This window comes from Trachypithecus francoisi, unplaced genomic scaffold (assembly GCF_009764315.1).
Source record: "Trachypithecus francoisi isolate TF-2019V2 unplaced genomic scaffold, Tfra_2.0 Lachesis_group17, whole genome shotgun sequence".
Taxonomy (NCBI): Eukaryota; Metazoa; Chordata; class Mammalia; order Primates; family Cercopithecidae; genus Trachypithecus; species Trachypithecus francoisi.
In genome coordinates, this window is record NW_022681462.1 from 79,412,935 (window position 1) to 79,437,747 (window position 24,813).

Consider the following 24,813-nt stretch of genomic DNA (forward strand, 5'->3'; position numbering starts at 1 on the left):
TAACGTTAAATAACTTTGGCCTCCAAAGATACCTGTTTCCATTTTAAGGCACTTCTATTTAGTTTTGGGAGGGTAAACTAGTTATATTTTAATAATGAAAACATCTGTTACATAAGCACATAGTGAGTACTCTAATCGACCTTCTTCTCGGACTCTCTGGGCGTGAGGGGTGGGTGAGGGGACCGGCAGGCTGTCACAGCCCCTTCAAAAGGGACTTGGGGCTGGGAGATGTCGCAGTCAACTGGGAAAGGAGAACCAATCAGCAAGTGGAGCATCCCACGCCGTTTGTCAAACGCATCTCCGGATTAGCTCTACTCATACATCTTGGGGGTGACTAGGTGATGTCCGTGTTCAAGACACCAGCGTGCTAAGCCTGGCATTTCAGTTTGCACAACGCTTTAAGTTTTGTCTCAATCTTCCTGTACGCGAGCGAACCTGGAGGACGTCTGTTAGCGGTAAATTGATTGATTGATTGATTGATTGATTTTGAGACGGAGTTTCGCTCTTGTTGCCCGGGCTGGAGTCCAACTGCGCGATCTCGGCTCACCGCAACCTCCGCCTCCCAGGTTCAAGCGATTCTCCTGCCTCGGCCTCCCTAGTAGCTGGGATTACAGGCATGTGCCACCACGCCTGCCTAATTTTATATTTTTAGTAGAGACGTGGTTTATTCAGTTGGTCAGACTGGTCTCGAACTCCCGACCTCAGATGATCCGCCTTGGCCTCCCAAAGTGCTGGGATTACAGGCTTGAGCCACCGCGCCTGGCCAGCGGTAAATTCTTTACTCACATTCCGAAAAGGAAAACGGGCGCCCGCGCGCGAGGATATACTCCTTGATGGTCACTCAACCAGGACGCCGCCGCTGCTCCGGCGCCCCTGCTTGACGTAACGCACCACCCCCTCCCCGACGCAGGCGCCGTCGGGCTGCCGCGCCATGCGCGCGACAGGGAAAGGAGGGGGTCGCGCTAGGTCTGCGTCACTCGTCTGCGACGGCGCCTGCGCGAAACACTATGCTGATGGCAAGGTGCAGCGGTCCTGTCTTGCTATGCCTGCGGCAGGGACTCGGAACCAATTCATTCCTGCGCGGCCTAGGGCAAGAGCCCTTCGAAGGAGCTCGGTCACTGTGTTGCAGGTCCTCGCCTAGAGACCTGCGAGACGGAGAAAGAGAGCACGAGGCGGCACAAAGGAAAGCCCCAGGAGCAGAGTCTTGCCCATCTCTCCCTCTGAGCATCTCGGACATTGGGACCGGATGTCTTTCGTCACTGGAAAACCTCAGACTGCCTACTCCGCGGGAAGAGTCATCCCCTCGAGAGCGCGAGGACTCGAGGGGAGACCAGGGCCGGTGCGGTCCGGCACACCAGGTATCCGAGGATCCTTCGATGCTCTCGCAGGCCCAGTCCGCTACCGAGATCGAAGAGCCTCACGTCTCCCCTTCTTGTTCAACTTCCAGAGAGAGACCCTTTCAGGTTGGGGAACTGATTTTAGCTGAGACTGAGAAGAGAGAAACACAATTTAGGAAATTATTTAGATTGGACAAAGTCGGACTCTTAAATAGTAACTGGGGGGCAGTCCCGTTCAGCAAGATCGTGGGCAAGTTCCCCGGCCAGATACTGAGGAGTTCCTTGGGTAAGCAGTTCACGCTGAGGAGGCCAGCATTGGAAGACTATGTATTATTGATGAAAAGAGGGACTGCCATAACATTCCCAAAGGTAATGTGATGGAGATAAGGTGTGTATTGGTTCCAGGAGGAGCAAAGACAGATGCAGTACTCAGTCCTGATTACTGTATTCAAAGCATATCTCAGACGTTTGAATTTTTTATTGTACTCAGGCTTTTAAGATAAACCAATGGATATAACTTTTACATATCATAATGAAAATTAGCATTAGGAAACGCCCAGATTTTAATTTTAACTTGGGAGTCTCGATTCCCTTATTTGTAAAATGTGGATAATATCTCAACTTTCTGTTAGGGTGATGTGAATTCATTAGGTACATAATAAGTACTAATTTTGTTCCCCATTAGTCTTAAGTTTACAACTTCAGGACTCAAGAGAATGTTGAACTCTTAGGGAACAATTTTTTAGTACTACTATGATGATATTTTAATAATATTTAATAATCATGTTACAAGAGTATATTTTATCAACAGTAGATACATTACGGTGCTTTTTCCTTTAGGGAAGAAATAGAGTTTTATGTTAAAATAGCTAACATTCAACGCCAACCATAAAATAACTTTTCTTTATTAAAAAGTTAACTGCCTAAAGCCTAGTTTCAGTTTGTTTTTTTTTTTCTTGAGACAGGTTCTCACCATGTCATCCAGGCTGGAGTGAAGTGTCGCGATCTTGGCTCACTGCAACCTCTGCCTCCCAGATTCAAGCGATTCTCCCACCACAGCCTCTTGAGTACCTGGGACTACAGGCATGCGCCACCACCCCAGGCTAATTTTTGTAGAGACCAGGGAGGGGCGGGGGGGCGGCGGGGGTTTCGCCTTGTTGCCCAGGCTGGTCTTCAACTCCTGGCCGCAAGTGATCCGCCCACCTCTGCCTCCCAGTGCTGGGATTACAGGCGGGAGCTCCTGCGCCCCAACCCTAGTTTGAAGTTTATGCTAATCATCTATTGCTAGCAGATTATTTCAATCCTTAGTCACAGTCACAGTCCTTGAGTAGAATGTTCCTGTGTAACACAACTCCTCCTTTCTCCAGATCAGGATTCATTCATTATTTATTCAGCAAATAATTGACTGCCTTCCATACTCAAGGCACTATTTAGGGAACTATAGTGTTGAACTGCAGTCCTCACTCTCAACATAGACCTTACATTCTAGAAGGGGTGACGAAGAACAAACAAGTAAATGAAAGAATAAGGTCATTTCCAGTAGTATTAAGTGTCATGAAGACAAATATATTAACAATGACATTGTTTGGGGTGACCTGGGGTATGAGCATACTTTATGTCAAGTGAGTAGAGATGGTCTCCAAGGAGGTACACTTGATAGGACACCTAAATAAGGAAGAGCTTGCCTTGTAAAGATCTAGGACGAGAATTGTTCTTGCAAAGGGAGGAATACTGCAGAGTTTCTGTTGTGGCCTCTGGGTCAGATGAGGGTCCCTGTATGAGGTGTGGTTTAAGTATTTTATTCCATTTGTAGTGAAGGACCATTAGAAGTTTCTGAGTAGGAATCCAGTCTGTATTTTTTATTTATTTATTTATTTTTTTGAGACAGAGTCTCGCTCTGTCGCCCAGGCTGGAGTGCAGTGGCCGGATCTCAGCTCACTGCAAGCTCCGCCTCCCGGGTTCCCGCCATTCTCCTGCCTCAGCCTCCCGAGTGGCTGGGACTACAGGCGCCCGTCACCTCGCCCGGCTAGTTTTTTGTATTTTTAGTAGAGACGGGGTTTCACCGTGTTCGCCAGGATGGTCTCGATCTCCTGACCTCGTGATCCGCCCGTCTCGGCCTCCCAAAGTGCTGGGATTACAGGCTTGAGCCACCGCCAGTCTGTATTTTAAACGATCTACCCAGGGACTAAGAAAACTTTCCTCAGAAGCTTAGGCTACTGAGGTATAATAAGTTTTTTTTTTTAAAGACAGGGTCTTGCTATGTCACCCAGGCTAGAGTGCAGTGGCTCAATCACCTCTTACTGTAGCCTCAACCTCCCGGGCTCCAACAATTCTCACACCTCAACCTTCTGAGTAGCTGGGACCACAGGTGTACGCCACTATAGCTAATCAAAAAAAATTTTTTTTTAGAGTTGGGGTCACCCTAACTTGCCCAGACTGGTCTCAAACTTCTCTAGGCTCAAGGGATCCTCCCTTGAGGGTGCTGGGATTACAGGTGAGAATGACCACTCCTGGCCATGCTATCGTAAGGTCTTGAAAAAAACTAAAGACTTTTGTAATTTTATCTTGCTTCCTCATGTCTCCTTTCTCCCCATTAGACAAAATCAAGAAAGATTAGTTACATTTCATGAAGTTATAAATATGCATCTTTAGTGTACTTTCTGCTTTTCCATTTGTTACAGATATAAGTCATGTTGTTCTACTCTAAGGAGGAATTTAAGTACTAAATTTGTTAGGTGTTGACTTCTCTTTATAGCTTCCAAGTAGTAGCTGGAGATAGTTTAACTTCAACTTTTACAACTTCGAAATGCTTGAGGGAATACCTCCACTGATGTTTAAAAACTGATCTCCCTGTTAGAATTACATAATTCCATCTTAGTATTAAAAAGTATGGCTGGAGGCTGAGTGCAGTGGCTCACGCTTGTATTCTCAGTATTTTGGGAGGCTGAGGCAGGAGGATCATATGAGCCCGGAAGTTTGAGACCAGTCAGGGCAACATAGGGAGACTTTGTCTCTACAAAAAATAAAAAATTAGCCAGGTATGATGGCACACACTTGTGGTCCCAGCTACACAGGAGGCTGAGATGGTAGGATTGCTTGAGCCCAGGAGTTTGAGGCTGCAGTGAGCCATGATCTTGCCACTGCACTCCAGCCTAGGGAACAGTGTAAGACCCTGTCTCAGAAAAAAGGTGAGGGGGCAGGTGCAGTCACTCACACCTGTAATCTCAGTGCTTTGTGAGGCCAAGGCAGGAGGACTCCTGGAGGCTAGGGTCAAGGCTAACCTGGCCAACATAACAGGACCCCATCTTTATAAAAAATAGAAAAAAATTAGTTGGGCATGGTGGTACATGCCTGTGGTCCCAGCTACTTTGGAGGCTGAGGTGGGAGGATTGCTTGAGCCCAGAAGTTCCAGGCTGCAGTGAGCTACTGTTGCACTACTACACTCCAGTCTGAGTGACAGAGTGAGACCCTTTCACCAAAAAAATTTGTTTAATAAATTAAAAAAAAAAACAGTTCTTATTAATGTCATCCAGAATATTCATGTTGTGTTAACAAAAACACTTCCAATTATATGTTTGGCAAATGGGTCCTCCAATCTATTTCTAGCATAGTGCCTTTTTTTCCTTATATAGCAGAGCTCCTCTACCCCCAGGCTGAGGACTGGTACCAGTGCATGGCCTGTAACAGGGAACCTGACCACACAGCAGGTTAGCGGTGGTAGTGAGCGTTACTGCCTGAGCTCCATCTCTTGTCAGCTCAGCCATGGCATTAGATTCTCATAGGAGTGCAAACTCTTCTGAACTGCGCATGTGCCGGATGTAGGTTGCATGCCCCTTATAAGAGACTGACTAATGCCTGATGATCTGAGGTGGGACAGTTTCATCCCAAAGCCATTACCCTCTCCCCAATCTGTAGAAAAATTGTCTTCCACAAAATGGGTCCCTGGTGCCCAGAAGGTTGGGGACTGCTGTTATACAGTATCTTAATTCTAAATTAGAAGTTCATCATTTGGTCGGGCACATTGGCTCACGACTGTAATCCCAGCACTTTGGGAGGCTGAGGCCGGCAGATCACCTGAAATCAGGAGTTTGAGACCAGCCTGGCCAACATGGTGAAACCCCATCTCTCCTAAAAATACAAAAAAATAGCTGGGCGTGGTGGCAGGTGCCTGTAATCCCAGCTATTTGGAAGGCTAAGGCAGGAGAATCGCTTGAACCCAGGAGGCGGAGGTTACTGTGAGCCAAGATTGCACCACTGCACTCCAGCCTGGGTGACAGAGCGAGACTCTGTCCCAAAAAAAATAAATAAGTTCATCATTTTGGGCTGGGCACGGTGGTTTACACCTGTAATCCCAGCACTTTGGGAGGCCAAGGCGAGCGGATCACCTGAGGTCAGGAGTTCGAGACCAGCCTGGCCAACATGGGGAAACCCCGTCTCTACTGAAAGTACAAAAATTAGCCAGGCATGATGGCAGGCACCTGTAATCCCAGCTATTCGGGAGGCTGAGGCAGGAGAATCGCTTGAACCCAGGAGGTTACAGTGAGCCAAGATCACATCGTACTCCAGCCTGGAGGACAAGAGCGAGACTTCGTCTCCAAAAAGAAAAAGAAGTTCATCATTTTATGCAGAGATTATATGGTAAATTCCTAACTGGTCTTCCTGCCTCTTGATTTTTCTCCAGTAGATCCTGTATTCTTCTGCCAGATTAATCCTCATAAAATGCCATTTATATCACCTCAGTGACACACCCTGGTTGCTTATCAGGCCAAGTTCTAATGCCTCATACTGGCATTTAGTTCTCTGCCTATCTCTCCTGAGATAACAAACTGTATTTATTCTACCTCTGCTTTGTTTAAAGCTGTTTTTACCTTGTGATTGTTGCCATAAATTGTCTACTCTTTGTCTTTAAACTAGGCCATCCTACTGCTCTATGAACTTATATTGTCTGTAATTTTGGTATTATTCTTAAGTGTTGCCTTATTTGTTAACTGATTCTTGGATCTCTCTTATTTCATCAAGTGAAATATAAACTCTGTAGGCAGAGTGCCTGTAGGCAGGTCCAGAGTCTGATTCGTTTTTTCACTCCCTTCTTCTCTATACTCGACAGTGTAAGATAAGACTAGGCGCTTAATACATATTTATTGGTTGCTGAGTCACCCATACTGTTTTCAATCATAGGATATTAATATGATTCTCTTGATGATGGATATCAGCCCAGGTGATACTGTTTTGGAAGCTGGCTCAGGCTCTGGTGGAATGAGCTTATTTTTATCCAAAGCAGGTAAGAGATTGGATTGAGCTGGATCTCGGTAACAAAGAAAACGTTCAATTTGTTCATAATAACAGAAAGTTATGAGGATATTTGGGAAAATACCTAACGTTGAGATAGCATTCTCCTAGAATCTGAATGTAAACAACTATTTTTCTTTCCATTTTGTACATTTATTCCAGTCAGTCTCTTTCTAATCCTCCCTCCATTTTCTTTGCTTTGTCTTGTTTCCTTCATGCTCTCTAATGCTGCTGCTTTTTTCTTTTTCTTTTTCTTTTTTTTTTTTTTGAGACTGAGTCTGGCTCTGTCTCCCAGGCTGGAGTGCAGTGGCCGGATCTCAGCTCACTGCAAGCTCCGCCTCCCGGGTTTACACCATTCTCCTGCCTCAGCCTCCCGAGTAGCTGGGACTACAGGCGTCCGCCACCTTGCCTGGCTAGTTTTTTGTATTTTTAGTAGAGACGGGGTTTCACCGTGTTAGCCAGGATGGTCTCGATCTCCTGACCTCGTGATCCGCCCGTCTCGGCCTCCCAAAGTGCTGGGATTACAGGCTTGAGCCACCGCGCCCGGCCTGCTTTTTTCTTAAGTATACTTTTTATTGGAATATAACATAGCTACAGACAAGTGTGCAGATCGTAAGTGTATACCTCAGCGAATCTTTGTATAGTGACCACTCATGTACTTATTACCCAGATCAAGGTAGGGAGTGTCTCTGCCCCATAGATGCCTCCTCGTGTCCCCTCCCAGTCCTTATTATCACCAAAGGAAACCACTATTGTGACTTTTATCACCACTGATTAGTTTTGCCTCCTTTGAACTTATATAAATGGAATCATACAGTATGTACTCCTTTGTATCTGGCTACTCTCGTTCATCATTATGTTTGTGAGATTCACTCATTGCATACAGCAGTAGTTCTTTCATTTTAGTTGCTGTATAGTACTCTCTTCACAATGTACCCGTTTTACTGTTGATAGACATTTGAGTTGGATATTATGAACAGTGCTGCTCGGAACCTCCTTGTGTACTTGTCATGTTATTGTTGAATAATAGTGCCAGGTGAATACTTAGCCTGAGGGAATATGGAAGGAGGTTGTCAGCTGCTGGAGGGAGAGTTAGACATTGTTAGGACCAAAGAATTATAGTAGGTGTTCATAAATAAATTAATCATAGTACAGAGCTATTAAGTAAAAAGCTACATCATGAAGAATTATCTCTGTTTTTTCCAAAAAGTCTCTAAAAAATTGTCAGTTGGTAAAAGTACTGCTTGAAGGTGGGTGTCTGATCAAAAATCAAGAGGTGTATATTAAACATATATATTTTTTCATGTTCCTACCACTTAATTTCTGGTTACTTTTATGCTAGTTGATTAGTACCCCTTTGCCTACCTAATTTCTCTGAGTGTCAGGGTTGTTTTGGGTGGTCTGACTGTACAGTGTTCTCTTCCCTACATAATGGTAGACTGCTGAATAGTCACAGTACTTTCTTTGAGTAGATTTTATAAAGATTACAGGTAGAAATACGCTGAAATTAAACTCACACCTTTTGTTCTTTGACCTAATGTCTTCACATGTGAATATTATCTAGATTATACTAACCCAGTAAATTCATTCTGGGCTCCTCAATCTTTTGTTTGACTTTTCTATACATAGTTAAAGGCAGTCATTTTCTCATAATCTATGACAAATTCCTAACTGCACGGTGTCATTTGACAAAGTGATTGAATTGGATTTCATTGGATTCGTAAAAATTGGTAAGAACGGATAAGTGCCTTTATTTCTAAAATATATAGTATCAGAAGAGTGTCATGGCTTGAATAATCCTAAATTATAAATGTGCAAGAAATTATTGCTATTTACCTATGTTATGGATATTTTTCTCCATAATTTCTTTTCCAGTTGTTTAGTTTATATTACTTTTTTTTTTTTTTTTGAGGCAGAGTCTCACTCTGTTCCCCAGGCTGGAATGCAGTGGTATGATCGTGGCTCACTACAGCCTTGACCCTCGGAGCTCAAGTGATCTTCCTGTCCCAGCCTCCCAAGTAGCTGGGACAATAGGCACATACCACCAAAGCTGGCTAATATTTTAAATTTTTTGTAGAGACTGGGTCTCACTGTTGCCCAGGCTGGTCTTGAACTCCTGGCCTCAAGCAATCTTGCCTAAGCCTCCCAAAGTGCTGGGATTACAGGCATGGGGCACCACGCCCAGCTTATGTTACTATTAACATTAATTTTTATCTCCTGAGAACCTCATAACTTGCAGTTGGAGTTACATTTCAAAAGATACCTTGGAATTTAAACTTCTTTAGTAAACTGTAAACTGATTGATCTGGGATAATCTCCAAATGGTATCAAATCGCTTCAGATAGAGGTGGGTGGAAAGTTAATTGCCTTAAGTTAAAATGTAGTACTCCTCTCTGGAATTGCAGTATTACTGTGCTAATTAGTTTAAAAGTTCTTCACACACACACACACACACACACACACACACACACACACAAATACATAATACCTTTTGTTTGTTTTTTTGGTAGAGACAGGGCTTCACCATGTTGGCCAGGCTGGTCTCAAACTCCTGATCTCAAGTGATCTGCCTGCCTTGCCCTCCCAAAGTGCTGGGATTACCTTGGCGAGCCACCTTGGCGAGCCACTGTATCAGGCCACAAATACTTTTTAAATATGTGAAAGATTCAACCTCATCCATAGTAAAAGAAATGCAAGTTAAAACTGCATTAAAAGGCTGAGCGTCATGGCTCACATCTGTAATCCCAGCACTTTGGGAGGCCGAGGCAGGCAGATTGCTTGAGCTCATGAGTTTGAGACCAGCTCGGGCAAAATGGCGAAACCCCGTCTCTACCAAAAATACAAAAAATTAGCTGGGTGTAGTGGCACACATCTGTCGTCCCAGCTGTTCAGGAGGCTGAGGTGGGAGGATTGCTTGGGCCTGGGAGGCGGGGGGTGCAGTAAGCCATGATTGCACCACTGCACTCCAACCTAGGTGACAGAGTGAGACCCTGTCTCAAAAAAAAAAAAAGAACCTCAAAGATCTACATTAAAAATGATAAACTCTATTCATTTTTTAGATTGACACAGATAAAAAGTTCAAAAACTTTCAGGGAGAGTATGGAGATATAGGTTTTGTTTTTTTTGAGATGCAGTCTTGCACTGTTGCCCAGGCTGGAGTGCAGTGGCGCATCTGATCTGGGCTCACTGCAACCTCCGCCTCTCGGGTTCATGCCGTCCTCCTGCCTCCTGAGTAGCTGGGACTACAGGCATGTGCCACCATGCAGGCTAATTTTTTGTATTTTTTTTTAGTAGAGATGGAGTTTCACTGTGTTAGCCAGGATGGTCTTGATCACCTGACCTCGTGATCCATCCGCCTTGGCCTCCCAAAGTGCTGGGATTACAGGTGTGAGCCACTGCGCCCTGCCTGAGATATAGGTATTCTAATACATTGCTGGTTGGCATATAAGTTGACACCACTTATGTGGAGGACAATGTAATATTATGTGAATAAATTCATATGACCCTTGAGCCAGCAATTCTGTTTTTAGGACTTTATCCTATAGAGATATACTGGCTTGATACAAAGACATAGGTATAAGAATTTTCATTGCCATATTGTTTGTATTAGCATATGACTAGAAACAAGCTAAATGTTCGTCATAGCCATACACTGGAATATAATGGCTGTTAAAAAGAATGCAATTTTTTAAAAAAGAATGCAGTACATCTAGAATCACTAAAATGACATTGTTGGTAAGTAAGAAGGAAGGTACAGGACAGTGTGTATAATACACCACATTGTGTATTAAAAAACAGAGATAGATACTTGCATGCTTGTATAGGCAGTGACTATCACGGGAAAGGTAAGTAGCTGGTAATGTGGTTGCCCCTGAAGAGGGAGGGAGATTAATTGGGGATCAGGGATGGGAGGAAGACTTGTAACACTGAACTATTTGAATTATTTTTTTCACCTACATGTAGTACCTTTGCAAAATACATTTTTGACACTTTTTAATAACCTGATTAACATTGTGAAATATCAAATTATTTTTTACTTAAGTTGGATCACAAGGACGAGTCATAAGTTTTGAGGTACGAAAAGACCACCATGATCTGGCTAAGAAGAATTACAAACACTGGCGTGATTCATGGAAATTAAGTCATGTAGAAGAGTGGCCAGACAATGTGGATTTTATTCATAAGGATATTTCAGGAGCAACCGAAGACATCAAAGCTTTAACATTTGACGCAGTAAGTTTTCTAACGTGGGTCCTGTGTTATTACTTTGACTACAGAGAAGATAGGGATCAGGCTTCTTTTGCATGGGCAAGGGTCTTCCTTCATTTGCTTCATGTCTATCTCTAGGGATGGAAAGAATATTTTCGTTTCATGCCTTTTAATCTCATGGTGGGATTTTGGGCAGAAAGACATACTGAGTTACCGAGTTGGGTGCTGAAGTTGTCATTGAATGTGGAATGATGACTGAAAACTAGGACCAAAGACTAGTCAAGCATCATGAACCTCAGCATTTCCAGGACAAATCGTACTTTGGAAGCAGCATTGAAAGCATATTGAACGCAGCACCTAACCTGAATTTTGAGATTTGGGGGAATAAGTAGCTTCCATTTGACAGGGAATAGACAGAAGGCATCTTTAACTAGAAAGTTAAAGGCAGGATGTCCAGAGCAGTGTGTTCATTGGAGATGTCGAGGACGGAGGTGTTTATCATGGACAAAGCTCCAGAAAGTGGAGCAGAGACATTGTGAGGAAGAGAAACACTGGGAGGTTGACTTAGGGAAAAGAAGCAGAGAAGATGAAGGTAAAAAGATAGATGACAAGAGAGGATACATTAAGCTGTGATCAAACATGGTGGAGATCTGGGACATGGAAGTACTTGCTGGCTTAAGAGTTTCAGAATTCCAGAGTAGGTTGCCCTGTCCTTGGTGATGCCACTTCACAGTTCATAGCTTCACACTATGAACTGAGGCCTTGGTTAGGAGTCTTCCTTCCTTTCCGTAATTGGCTGCTGGAAGGATAGACTACTTTGGTGAGAAATGAAGCAAAGTTCAAAGAGGAGAGAAAATCTTCTTATCTTTTTTGGAGACAGAGTCTCATTCTGTTGCTCAGGATGGAGTGCAGTGGTACAGTTTCAGCTCACTGCAACCTCCGCCTCTCAGGTTCAAGCGATTCTCCTGCCTCAGCCTCCCAAATAGCTGGGATTATAGGCACATGCCACCATGCCCAGCTAATTTTTGTATTTTTAGTAGAGATGGGGTTTCACCATGTTGGCCAGGCCGGTCTCGAACTCTTAACCTTAGATGATCTGCCTGCCTCAGTCTCCCAAAGTGCTGGGATTGCAGGCATGAGCCACTGTGCCCAGCCGTGAAAATGATTTTTATCAGCACTGGCTTCTAGCTCTGATATAACTAAAGCTTATAGTTTTAGTGACACAGCTTCCTGTACAGAAAGACCTCAGTTCATTTTTCTCACCTATGACTTGCTTGTTACAGTTCAATAAGGGGGAAAGGGCTCTGTTTAGGTCATCCATAGGAATGTCAAAAATACCTGGGGGATTAAATAGGTCATCAGAATTTTGTTTGATGAGCATGAAACAACAAAGGATTTTAATGATATCATTGAAGCTTTGTAGAAACCTACTGAACCATTCCTGATCTAAAAATAATACTCCTTTTTAGATTTATTCAGCTGAATCTCTCTTGAATAATAGTGCCAGATGATTACTCAATATGAGGGAATAGAGAAGGACAGGGGGAGGGTGTCAGCTGCTGAGGAAGAGTTATATACCGTTAGGACCAAAGAATTATAGTTGGTGTTCATAAATAATTATGATACAGAACTTTTTTATTTTTTCTTTTGTGTCGCCCAGGCTGGAGTGCAGTGGCCGGATCTCAGCTCACTGCAAGCTCCACCTCCCAGGTTTATGCCATTCTCCTGCCTCAGCCTCCCGAGTAGCTGGGACTACAGGCGCCTGCCACCTCGCCCAGCTAGTTTTTTGTATTTTTTAGTAGATACGGGGTTTCACCGTGTTAGCCAGGATGGTCTCAATCTCCTGACCTCGTGATCCGCCCGTCTCGGCCTCCCAAAGTACAGAACTATTAAATAGAAGCTAGATCATGAATAATTTCCTTTTCTTAAGAATGTTTCTAAAAATTGTACATTGGTAAGAGTACTGCGTGAGGGTTGATGTTTGATCAAAGATCAAAAGGCATATGTTAAACGTAAATTTCTGGCTGAGCACGGTGGCTCACGCCTGTAATCCCAGCACTTTGGGAGGCCGAGGCGGGCAGATCTCCTGAGGTCAGGAATTCGAGACCAGCCTGGCCAATATGGTGAAACCCCATCTCTACTAAAAATACAAAAATTAGCCAGGCGTGGTGGCAGTTGCCTGTAATCCCAGCTACTCAGGAGGCTGAGACAGGAGAATTGGTTGAACCCGGAAGGCGGAGGTTGCAGTGAGCTGAGGTTGCACCACTGCACCCAAGCCTGGGTGACAGAGCAAGACTCCGTCTCAAAATAAGCAAACAAACAAACAAATTTCTTTTCACATTCCCACCATTTTTTTTTTTTTTAATTGTTGCTCCCTTTGTCTACTTAATTCTTCTCCTAGCTGCCATCTCACCTTCTGGGCCTTCCCTCTTCTAATCCATTCGCGTCATCTCTAGAGTAATTTTCCTAAAATATACTTCTGGGCTGGGTGCAGTGGCTCACGCCTATAATTCCAGCACTCTGGGAGACCTGAGGTCAGGAGTTCGAGACCAGCCTGGCCAACATGGCGAAACCCCGTCTCTGCTAAAAATACAAAATTTAGGCCGGGCGCAGAGGCTCATGCCTGTAATCCCAGCACTTTGGGAGGCCGAGGCGGGTGGATCACCTGAGGTCGGAAGTTTGAGACCAGCCCGATCAATGTGGGAAGTCAGGAATTCGAGACCAGCCTGGCCAATATGGTGAAACCCCATCTCTACTAAAAATACAAATAAAATTAGCTGGGCGTGGTGACTTGTGCCTGTAATCCCAGCTACTCAGAAGGCTTAGGCAGGAGAAGCGCTTGAACTTGGGAGTTGGAGGTTGCGGTGAGCTGAGATTGCATCATTGCACTGCAGCCTGGGCAACAAGAGTGAAACTCCATTCTAAAACAAACAAACAAACAAAACAAAACAAAGAAAGAAAAATACAAAAATTAGCCAGGCGTGGTGGTGGGTGCCTACAATCCCAGCTACTTGGGAGGCTGAGTCAGGAGAATCACTTGAACCTGGGAGGTGGAGGTTCCAGTGAGCCAAGATTGTGCCACTGCACTCCAGCCTGGGCGACAGAGCAAGACTCTATCTCAAAAAAGCAAAAAAGAAAAAACAAATATATATGTGTATATATATGTATTTCTGATACTGTCATTCTCCTGCTGAAAAAACAATTCCAGAGCTTTTCATTCAAAGATTTCTGGTGTCCAGAATCTGTTCTGAACCTTCCTTTCTCTAGTCCTTTATGTAACCTAACTCCATACATGCCAACCAAAATGATGCTAAATGAATAAAAAAGGTGTTAAACAATAAAGAAAAACAGAAAAAAGCGTGACTAATAAAAGAATTTAACACATTTTGGAAACAGCTTAGCCGTCAAAAGGGAGTGGACACAATGGAATACTAACAATAAATGTACTCTAGCTACATCAATAAATCTGAAAGACTTGGTGTTTGGTGGAAAAAGCATTATAAGAGAGTGTGTAAAATGACTACGTACATGGAAAATTTAAAACTACACAACATGTATTGTTTGTAGCTATTTACATATGTTGTAGAAGTATAAAATTTGGGAATATTACCAACTTCTGGACACTGACTGTTTCTGAGGAGAGAAAAGGAAGGAAAAGGAATAGAGGGAGATAAGTTTGGGGTCCATTCAGGTTGGTCCACCACCAGGCTCCATAATCGCCAGTGTAACCTTGGGTAAGTCACTGAATCTTTCCATGCCTCAGTCACCTCATGTATTAAACAGTAATGATAAGTACCTATTTCATAGAGTTGTTGTGGATTAAATAAGAAAATTCATGTGAAGTACTTGGTACATAGTAAGCAATGAATAAATGTTAGTTACGATTTTCATCATTTTGATTTTCTTCCTTTCCCTTTTCTCTGCCTGTTTATACTCTGTTCTCCCTTCAAAGCTTAAAGGTCATCTCTTGCATGAAATATCCTGCCTCATCTAGCCAGAGGATTATTACCTTCCTCTGAATTTCTGAACCACTTTGTTTCTGGAGTCAATAAGCATTTATTAAGAACCTGCCATGTGCCATGTGCTGTGCTAAGACAAAAATTATACATTCAAAAGAGCTTTCAAAAACAAAAAATGAATAAGAAATATTAAAAAATTAAAAATTAATAGCTGTTGGCCAGGCATGATGGCTCATGGCGGTAATCCCAGCACTTTGGAAGGCTGAGACTGGTGGATCACTTGAGGTCAGGAGTTTGAGACCAGCCTGACCAATATAGTGAAACCCCATCTCTACTAAAAGTATGAAAATTAGCTGGGTGTGGTGGTGGTGCATGCCAGTAATCCCAGCTGCTTGGGAGGCTGAGATAGGAGGATCTCTGGAACCCAGGAGGCAGAGGCTTCAGTGAGCTGAGATCGCGCCACTGCACTCTAGCCTAGGTGACAGAGCAAGAGTCTGTCTCAAAAATTAAATTAAATTGGCCAGGTGCAGTGACTTACGCCTGTAATCCCAGCACTTTGGAAGGCTGAGGCGAGTGGATCATGAGGTCAGGAGTTCGAGACCAGCTTGGCCAACATGGTGCAACCCTGTCTCTACTAAAGATAAAAAAAAAAAAAAAAATTAGTTTTGCGTGATGGTACACACCTGTAATCCCAGCTACTCAGGAGGCTGAGGCAGGAGAATCTCTGGAACCTGGGAGGCAGAGGTTGCAGTGAGCTAAGATCGCACCATTGCACCCCAACCTGGGCAACAGGGCAAGACTCCATCTCAAAAAAAAAAAAAAAATTAATTAAATAAGATGAAATGAAATGGACACATAAACAGTTACTAAAAAGACTCAGAAGTATAAAACACCATGGCTGTAGAACTTGGTATGAGGAGATGAGGCTGTAAATGCAGTCATGAGGGGCTAGATAATAAAGAAAGTTGTATGTTTATCAAGCTGGATAGTATGGACATTATCTTGTAAGTAGGAGAGCAGACTGTCTAGATTTCTGTTTTAGAGTAATTCTGGAGAAAGAATGGAGGCTGGAGTCTATGCAGAAAGGTATTATAATATTTCAACAAGATATGATGAGGTCTTGACCTAAGTCAATGTCAGTGGGATTAATTTGAGAAACACTGGAGGTAGATTTGTGAGACTTTAATTCAAACAGAAGCACCAAAACCCCAGAGTCTCAAAAGAGAATTCCAGGTGAAGAAAATGATGGCTTCTTGATTAGGCTTTGAAAAAAGAAAATGATGACTCTTAAGTTTCTGGTTTGAGTAACTGGATAAATGCTGTTAACTGAGAATTGAGCATTCAAGAGGATTTGCAGTTTTTTTGGTTATCTAACTTTGATCCTTGACAATAACATAGTAAAACTACAGTCTAAGAGCCCATTTATGTCATCATGTTGACCCTTGATTGTCATTGAAATCTTCACTTGGATATTTATTTATTTATTTATTTGAGATGGAGTCTCGCTCTGTTGCCCAGGCTGGAGTGCAATGGCGCGATCTCGGCTCAGTGCAATCTCTGCCTCCCGGGTTCAAGCATTTCTGCTGTCTCAGCCCTCTGTGTAGCTGGGACTACAGGCACCCGCCACCACGCCCAGCTATTTTTTTTGTATTTTTAGTAGAGACAGGGTTTTGTCATGTTGGCCAGGTTGGTCTCGAATTCCTGACCTCAGGTGATCCACCCGCCTGGGTCTCCCAAACTGCTTGGATTACAAGCATGAGCCACCATGCCTGGCCTCGACTTGGATATTTAATAGGCATCTTAAATACATATCCAAACCTGAATTCTTATTTCCCTCAAGCTTGCTCTCCCATAATCCTCATCATTTTCCTCATTAGTAAATGACATCTGCATTCTTTCAGTGGCTTAGGCTAAAAACTTTGAATTCAGTCTTCTTTTTCTCACATCCTACTGCCAATCCTAATCCTAATTCCAATTGGCTCTGTCTTCAAAATATATACCACTTCTTACCACACCAACTGCTCTTTGCTATTACCAGCCACCGTCATCCTTCCTTGCATTCTCAGTGTTTTCTGCATGTAGATTTTAAAGTGAGTCAGAGTATACTTAATGACAGTGACTTGTACACTTAAAATGGCAATGTTGATTTTACCACACACACAAAAAGTTTTTTTAAAAAGTTCAGATCATGTCATTCTTTAAAATTCTTCAGTGGCTTCTCAATTGAGAAGTAAAGCTAAAGACTGCGTGATTCTATGTAATCTGTGTCCACCACCTTCGATGTCATCTCTTACCACTTCCCCCCTTTTATCTCCACTGCAGTGACAGTAGCCTCAACAGACTCTCCAAGTAGCCTACTACCTCAGGGTGTTTGTATTAAATATTTGCTGTTCCCTCCACCAGGAACTCACTTCTTCCCTACATTTCCATGGGTTAAACTTAATTTTATTTTCTTCAGATCTCTTCACTGACCAGCCTGTGTATAAAATGACACCTCGTTTCCCTAACCTGTCACTTTCTTTCCCTCTTACTCTGCTTGTTTTGTTTATTTTGAGATAGAGTCTCACCCTGTCACCCAGGCTGGAGTGCAGTGACACAATCACAGCTCACTGCAGCCTTGATTTCCCAAGCCCAAGTGATCCTCCCTCCTCAGCCTCCAAAGTAGCTGGAACCACAGGTGCACACCACCACGCCTGGCAGTTTTTTTTCTTGAGACGAGTCTCACTCTGTCGCCCAGGCTAGAGTGCAGTGGCGTGATCTCTGCTCACTTGAATCTCCCGGGTTCAAGCTATTCTCCTGCCTCAGCCTCCTAAGTAGCTGGGATTACGGGTGTGCGCCACTGCACCCAGCTAATTTTTGTATTTTTAGTAGAGATGGGGTTTCGCCATATTGGCCTGGCTGGTCTTGAACTCCTGACCTCAGGTGATCCACCCGCCTCGGCCTCCCAAAGTGCTGGAATTCCAGGCGTGAGCCACCGTGCCTGGCTGTTTTTTTTATTTTTTATAAATGTGAGGTCTCACTGTATTGCCCACGCTGGTCTGGAACTCCTGGGCTCAAGCAGTCCTCCTGCCTTGGCTTCCCAAAGTGCTGGGATTACAGGCGTGAGTTACCACGCCTATTCTGCTTTATAACTGTTTTTCTTCATGTCACTCACCACCCTCTGTCCTATTTATTTATATATTTTTTAATTTTTGTTTAATGTCTACCCCTTCATTAGATCCCATGAAACAGACTATAAGTTCCAACTATATCCTTACCACTTAGAAAAATGTTTGTCATGTAGAGAGTGCTTAATAAATATTTGGTGAATTAATAAGATGTCCCTGACCGATTAGTACTGTTTTTAAAAAACACATAAACAATCTAATATTTTCTCATTTAGTAAATAGATATGCCAGCATAACTCCAAGCTTTCTGGAGTTAATACAACAGTAAATGTTACTTTATTTTCTATTTTGACCAGATTTATTTTTTGTTTTTAATTAATTTTTATTTGAAAATTTTTCACTTATCTTTTGTACTTATTGGCATCTTCTGTGACTACAGCTGTGTACACTGCAATTGAAATTGAAAGAAGAATAAAGAGGAAATAAAGGATATGATTCTTTTTTTTTTTTTTTTTTGAGACAATCTCACTCTGTCCCCCAGGCTGGAGTGCAGTGGTTTAATCTTGGCTCACTGCAAGCTCTACCTCCCAGGTTCAAGCAGTTCTCCTGCCGCAGCCTTCCCAGTAGCTGGGACTATAGGTGTGCACCACCACACCTAGCTAATTTTTGTATTTTTAGTAGAGACAGGGTTTCGCCATGTTAGCCAGGCTGGTCTCAAACTCCTGACCTCAGGTGATCCACCCACCTCAGTCTCCTAAAAGTGCTGGGATTATAGGCATGAGCCACTGCCTCTGGCCAACAATGTGAATTTCTGTTGCCAAAGCTGAAATAAAGCATTTAGATTTATAAGTTTTGGCAATAGAAATTTACATTGTCAGCCAGGTGCAGTGGTTCACATCTATAATCCCAGCATTTTGGAAGGCCGAGGCGGGCAGATCGCTTGAATCCAGGAGTTCAAAACCAGCCTGGGCAACATGGCAAAACCCTGTATCTACATAAGATACAAAAAATTAACTGAGAATGGTGGTGCCTGCCTGTCATCTCAGCCACTTGGGAGGCTGAGGTAGGAGGGTTGCTTGAGGTAAGGAGGTGGAAGTTGCAGCGAGGTGACATCATGCCACTGTACTCCAGCCTGGTCAACAGAGCGAGACCCTGTCTCAAAAAAAAAAAAGAAATTCACATGGTCTCAAATGTTTAAATTTTTTATGTTGTAATGGCGTGTTTTACACTTGGCAATATTGATAATACAGGCATACAGGAATCTTTCTTTGGTTATATTCATATATACATACATAGCCAAATCAATATTTCCATATTAATATGCCAAGTACAAGACATATCATTATGATTTTTCAGTATCATCAAGTACTATGACAAATTATTTTTTCTTCCCTGAGACAGGATCTCACTCTTGCCCAGGGTGGAGTATGATGGCACAGTCATAGGTGACTACAGCCTTGAACTCCTAGGCTCCAGTGACCCTCCCATCTGAGCTTCCTGAGCAGCTGGGACTACAGGCTTGGGCCTCTGCATCCAGCTACTTTTTTTTTTTTCTCAATAGAGTCAAAGTCTCGCTGTGTTGTCTGGGCTGGTCTCAAACTCGGCCTCAAAAGGATCCTCTTGACTCAGCCTTCCAAAGTGTTGGGATTACAGACAGGAGCCACCTTGCCCAACTGTATAATAATTAACCTACCCTTTTGGGAGAAGTAAAATGATAGTTAATAATACTACCTTCTAAAAAATGAAATACCTTGAGTGATTGCTGTCCAAAAGTGTATCATTTCACCACAATAAGAAAACTTACGCTTTATTTAAACGGAATCAGACTGATCCAGTTCTGTTTTCCCCCCACACAGGTAGCTTTGGATATGTTAAACCCTCATATTACTTTGCCTGTTTTTTACCCACGTCTTAAGCATGGTGGTGTATGTGCTGTATATCTAGCAAAGTGAGTAATAGAACTGTTTTTCCTTGTAATGTGACTTTTAAGTGCACTTTTGCTTAAGTTCCAAACTTAAAAAAATTTTTTTTTTTTTTTTTTTGAGCTAGAGTCTCATTCTGTCACCCAGGCTGGAGTGCAGTGGTATGATCTCGGCTCACTGCAACCTCCACCTCCCCGGTTCAAGCAATTATCCTGCCTCAGCCTCCCAAGTAGTTGGGATTACAGGCACCCACCACCACACCCAGCTAATTTTTTCTATTTTTAGTAGAGAAGGGGTTTCGCCATGTTGGCCAGGCTGGTCTTGAACTCCTGACCTCAGGTGATCTGCTTGTCTGGTCTCCCAAAGTGCTGGGATTACAGGCATGAGCCACCACGCCCAGCCAAAATACTCATTTTGTAACTGAATAAAGTGTACATGGCATCTTACACAACTGTTTTAAAATGACAAGTCCCAAGTTCATTTATATTGTATATTTATTTAGTATTTATTTATTTATTTATTTATTTTTTGAGATGGAGTCTGCTCTGTTGCCCAGGCTGGAGTGCAGTGGTGCGATCTCGGCTTATTGCAAGCTCCGCCTCCAGGGTTCACTCTATTCTCCTGCCTCAGCCACTGGAGTACCTGGGACTACAGGCGCCCACCACCACGCCTGGCTAATTTTTTCTATTTTTTTTTAGTAGAGATGGGGTTTCACCGTGTTAGCCAGGATGGTCTCAATCTCTTGACCTCGTGATCCACCTGCCTCGGCCTCCCAAAGTGCTGGGATTACAAGCGTGAGCCACTGCGCCCGGTCAGTTTTTTTTTTTTTTTAACCTTTTTTCGTTTTTTCTTTTTGTTTGTTTTTGAGACAGAGTCTCGCTTTGTCACCCAGGCTGGGGTGCAAGTGTTGTGATCTCAGCTCGCTGCAACCTCCGCCTCCCGGGTTCAAGTGATTCTCCTGCCTCAGCCTCCCAAGTAGCTGGGATTACAGGTGTGAGCCACCACACCCGGCTAATTTTTGTGTTTTTAGTAGAGACAGGGTTTCACCATGTTGGCCAGGCTGGTCTGGAATGCTTGACCTCAAGTGATCCGTCCGCTTCAGCCTCCCAAAGTGCTGGGATTACAGGCATGACCCACGCCCGACCCTATATTACTGTTTAAATCATTTTTTACATAAATAGTAATACAAGATGCGCATTTTCTTCTGACAATCTGGAAGAAACTTTTTAAAAGTATAATGTGAACAGTAATGTTAAATTATGGTCTCTGTGTTTGTTTACTTAGAATTTTGTGAAAGTATTTTTTATGCCTCCTAACTTGAATATTTAAACCCTCTCCTGCCTTAATTTAACTGTAGTATTTAAATGTGGGAAGAGGTATAGGGAACTTAAATAGAATATTATTTTAGTAGAAATGTACATTTTTCACTTTTCTGAAAGCATCACACAGGTTATCGAACTTTTAGATGGAATTCGCATCTGTGAACTTGCTCTTTCGTGTGAAAAGATAAGCGAGGTCATTGTCAAAGATTGGTTGGTTTGCCTTGCAAAACGGAAAACTGGAATTTTAGCTCAAAAAGTAGAACCTAAAATCAACATAGATGTACAACTAGATTCTCAAAAGAAAACTGGAGTTGAAGGTGAGCTGTTTCAAGAGGATGACCATGGTGAGCTTCAATTTTACTTTATGCATGTAGTAATAAATGGAGAATGAGTTCCTGAGTATACTGACCAATAGATTATAAAAATATTCCTCAGCAATTTTCTATAGAAATTGAAGTGTGATATTTTGCTAAGATGTATAAGGCACAGAATAATGACTTTTCCTGCCTTTTACATAAAACTCTGATATCTTTGAAGAATTGAGCTTTTTATAATCTTCATATTTTACTTGTCACAAGGAGCTTGGTTTGTGAAATAATTTAAGTATGTTACGGATGTTTTATATTTAGATCACTGATTATTACTGAAGGGAATGAATTTAATGGAACCTGATAGGCAAATAGCTAATATTCCAAAAAGCAACTTCTAAGATGCTGCTGGAATTCTTTTTTTTTTTTTTTTTTTTTTTTTGAGACGGAGTCTCGCTCTGTCACCCAGGCTGGAGTGCTGTGGCCGGATCTCAGCTCACTGCAAGCTCCGCCTCCCGGGTTCACGCCATTCTCCTGCCTCAGCCTCCTGGGTAGCTGGGACTACAGGCGCCGCCACCTCGCCCGGCTAGTTTTTTGTAGTAGTTTTTAGTAGAGACGGGGTTTCACCGTGTTAGCCAGGATGGTCTCGATCTCCTGACCTCGTGATCCACCCGTCTCGGCCTCCCAAAGTGCTGGGATTACAGGCATGACCCACGCCCGACCCTATATTACTGTTTAAATCATTTTTTACATAAATAGTAATACAAGATGCGCATTTTCTTCTGACAATCTGGAAGAAACTTTTTAAAAGTATAATGTGAACAGTAATGTTAAATTATGGTCTCTGTGTTTGTTTACTTAGAATTTTGTGAAAGTATTTTTTATGCCTCCTAACTTGAATATTTAAACCCTCTCCTGCCTTAATTTAACTGTAGTATTTAAATGTGGGAAGAGGTATAGGGAACTTAAATAGAATATTATTTTAGTAGAAATGTACATTTTTCACTTTTCTGAAAGCATCACACAGGTTATCGAACTTTTAGATGGAATTCGCATCTGTGAACTTGCTCTTTCGTGTGAAAAGATAAGCGAGGTCATTGTCAAAGATTGGTTGGTTTGCCTTGCAAAACGGAAAACTGGAATTTTAGCTCAAAAAGTAGAACCTAAAATCAACATAGATGTACAACTAGATTCTCAAAAGAAAACTGGAGTTGAAGGTGAGCTGTTTCAAGAGGATGACCATGGTGAGCTTCAATTTTACTTTATGCATGTAGTAATAAATGGAGAATGAGTTCCTGAGTATACTGACCAATAGATTATAAAAATATTCCTCAGCAATTTTCTATAGAAATTGAAGTGTGATATTTTGCTAAGATGTATAAGGCACAGAATAATGACTTTTCCTGCCTTTTACATAAAACTCTGATATCTTTGAAGAATTGAGCTTTTTATAATCTTCATATTTTACTTGTCACAAGGAGCTTGGTTTGTGAAATAATTTAAGTATGTTACGGATGTTTTATATTTAGATCACTGATTATTACTGAAGGGAATGAATTTAATGGAACCTGATAGGCAAATAGCTAATATTCCAAAAAGCAACTTCTAAGATGCTGCTGGAATTCTTTTTTTTTTTTTTTTTTTTTTTTTTTGAGACGGAGTCTCGCTCTGTCACCCAGGCTGGAGTGCTGTGGCCGGATCTCAGCTCACTGCAAGCTCCGCCTCCCGGGTTCACGCCATTCTCCTGCCTCAGCCTCCTGGGTAGCTGGGACTACAGGCGCCGCCACCTCGCCCGGCTAGTTTTTTGTAGTAGTTTTTAGTAGAGACGGGGTTTCACCGTGTTAGCCAGGATGGTCTCGATCTCCTGACCTCGTGATCCACCCGTCTCGGCCTCCCAAAGTGCTGGGATTACAGGCTTGAGCCACTGTGCCCGGCTGCTGCTGGAATTCTTGAAATAACTGATTTTAGGTCTTTGTCATATATGCACATTATTTAGGCCATGAACAAGTTTTCAAGTATCCATTGATTTATGATATGGGCTTATCCATTTGGTTATAAAATCACATGTTTATTATATAATCATTGACAAATCATTTCTGTATAATAACTGGCAGAGTAGCTCTAAAACAAACACAAGGAAAAAAAAGAGAAAAAACTTAGAGTAACTCATATTTTAACAGTTTTGTGAAAAAATTAGAAAATATTTTATGTAGCTTATAGTACATATATTTTTTACAACAGAAGAATCACATTCTGATTTTCCATATGGATCATTTCCCTATGTTGCTAGACCAGTACACTGGCAACATGGTCATACAGGTGAGTAATGTTTTCAGAACATATTAAATGGTGTTTTTTCTTCTAATTAATATAATGACTTGATGTTTTTCTTCTCTTAAATTAGCTTTTCTTGTCAAGTTGAGGAAGGTCAAACCGCAACTGAGTACTCCAGATGACAGCAACTGACTTGAAGATGGAAAAATATCAAAATAGAACTTTATATTGAAAATCACTACTTTCATAGATTGGCATTTTTAGCTATTACTGTGACTTATATAACTTTTACATATAATTTGAAAATAAATAAAAGATGTATAACATGGCAAAACTGCTTAAACGTCCCATTTTGACACTTGTCTTGCAGTTGGTTTGACGTTTTGTAGTTAATGATTCCAAATTGGTTTAGTTGGGCCATCTCATTCTTCGCTTCCTGTGAACCACTCCATAGATGTGTCTTTCTTCAAGAAATTAGTTTTCTTTCCTTTATTTGATTGATGGTCATTGACTACTGAAATAAAATATGCATTTTAAGATAAACTTTATGTATCTGTCCATTTTAAATACATCTTATAATGACTTGTATATGTCTTAAAAAATAAGTCTGGGTTACAGTAAATAATGGGGGGAAACTTAAGAATGATATAATCACCTTAAAAATTGTAACAAAATATGTAACAGCTCTTGAATTTCTTTTATCCCCCTCAGAATCTTTTTAACCAGCTTGAAAAAACATCAGAATTGTTCAGTGTTACTACGTAAATTAAATGTTTGGGGGCTGGGCACAGTGGCTCACACCTTTGGGAGGCCAAAGCAGACAGATCACCTGAGGTCAGGAGTTCGAGACTAGCCTGGCCAACATGGTGATACCCTGTCTCTACTAAAATACTAAAAATATAAAAATTAGCCAGTTGTGGTGGCGGACGACTGTAATCCCAGCTACTTGGGAAGCTGAGGCAGGAGAATCGCTTGAACCTGGGAGGCGAAGGTTGCAGTGAGCTGAGATTGTGCCACTGCACTCCAGCCTGGGTGACGGTGAGATTCCGTCTCAAAAAAAAAAAAAAAAAAAAAGTTTGGGCGATA

The 24,813-nt window shown here is 42.3% G+C and overlaps 2 protein-coding genes across 5 annotated transcripts in view; one reads left to right on the forward strand and one right to left on the reverse strand.

Moving 5' to 3' along the window:
* Positions 1-969: 969 nt before the first annotated feature.
* On the forward strand, positions 970-24,270 carry TRMT61B (tRNA methyltransferase 61B). Of its 2 annotated transcripts, none has more exons than XM_033176163.1 (7): positions 970-1,706; positions 6,516-6,618; positions 10,669-10,859; positions 19,758-19,849; positions 21,263-21,489; positions 23,695-23,772; positions 23,858-24,270. In XM_033176163.1, the coding sequence occupies exons 1-7, from the start codon at positions 1,008-1,010 to the stop codon at positions 23,917-23,919; spliced, it is 1,452 nt and encodes a 483-aa protein (XP_033032054.1). In that variant the 5' UTR covers positions 970-1,007; the 3' UTR covers positions 23,920-24,270. The 2 variants fall into 2 exon arrangements, with proteins under 2 accessions (XP_033032054.1, XP_033032055.1); XM_033176164.1 differs by having other exon boundaries at positions 21,263-21,462.
* Positions 23,501-24,813, reverse strand: part of SPDYA (speedy/RINGO cell cycle regulator family member A) — a 39,213-nt gene continuing 37,900 nt past the window's right edge. For 2 of the 3 annotated variants that reach the window (XM_033176165.1, XM_033176166.1), the window contains exon 7: positions 23,501-24,241. In XM_033176165.1, the coding sequence (XP_033032056.1) occupies positions 24,150-24,241 (92 nt within the window). In that variant the 3' untranslated portion in view covers positions 23,501-24,149. The remainder of the gene's footprint in view (positions 24,242-24,813) is intronic. The other variant, XM_033176167.1, reaches the window with a different exon arrangement.

Bases quoted from the DNA above. Each gene is read 5' to 3' on its own strand.
- TRMT61B (XM_033176163.1), top strand. From the start codon at position 1,008: ATGCTGATGGCAAGGTGCAGCGGTCCTGTCTTGCTATGCCTGCGGCAG. The intron at 1,707-6,515 runs GTAATGTGATGG...TTTCAATCATAG, and splicing joins CTGCCATAACATTCCCAAAG to GATATTAATATGATTCTCTT. The intron at 21,490-23,694 runs GTGAGCTTCAAT...TTTTTACAACAG, and splicing joins GTTTCAAGAGGATGACCATG to AAGAATCACATTCTGATTTT.